Source organism: Loa loa (assembly GCF_000183805.2).
Source record: "Loa loa unplaced genomic scaffold supercont3.5231, whole genome shotgun sequence".
Lineage (NCBI taxonomy): Eukaryota > Metazoa > Nematoda > Chromadorea > Rhabditida > Onchocercidae > Loa > Loa loa.
This window is the reverse complement of record NW_018113405.1, coordinates 1-600: the sequence shown is the minus strand read 5'-3', so window position 1 is coordinate 600 and position 600 is coordinate 1. Positions and strand designations below refer to the sequence as shown.

Here is a 600-nt window from a genome sequence, read left to right as displayed (position 1 = left end):
TCCTAACCCACGTGCAGGTGGACCTCAAAAAAAAACCATCTATTTTACCCTTTCTTCCTTCTTCCCATCTTCCGTAACTTTTAAAGTGTTACCAAATTCAGTAACAATAAAGTATCAGGAAATACCTCCAGGATCACGGTTTTCATCGACTGCTCCAAATAAATTGTTAGCAAATATCGGTCCATTGTCATTAATATCGCGTAAATTAACCTGAAAAGTTGCGAAACAAATAAGAATTTGCGGAAAATTAAGCAATCAATTTGATATAATCAATAATTGAACATTTAGCGAACTATAAAATATAATACTTAGTTTGGAAGGATGAATGAAGAAGTAGAAGTACACATACTTAGCAGACAAATGCTTCCTGTACAGTTTACTTTGATTTTATTTCTGCAAAATTACGGTAAAAAAAATAGTCGAAAAAGTAATATAAAGAAGTGAATATTCTTATCAATACTGTCAATGTTTTTGGTTAAAAACACGCTTTACCTGCACATCAGCGTAGCCAATCAGTCCATGGCCATCATCGTCAATCGCTTGTACAATGAATTTCCAGACAGATACACCAGCTGGAGGATCACGATCCAGGGACCGTAT

The 600-nt window shown here is 34.8% G+C and overlaps 1 protein-coding gene across 1 annotated transcript; it reads right to left on the bottom strand.

Moving 5' to 3' along the window:
* Positions 1 to 114: 114 nt before the first annotated feature.
* Positions 115 to 572, bottom strand: LOAG_16264 (hypothetical protein; the record flags this gene model as incomplete). Its single annotated transcript, XM_003151752.1, has 2 exons — positions 115 to 210; positions 493 to 572. Coding segments are annotated over 2 exons (176 nt in total), but the record flags the coding sequence as incomplete, so codon positions are not given.
* Between the last annotated feature and the right edge of the window lie 28 nt (positions 573 to 600).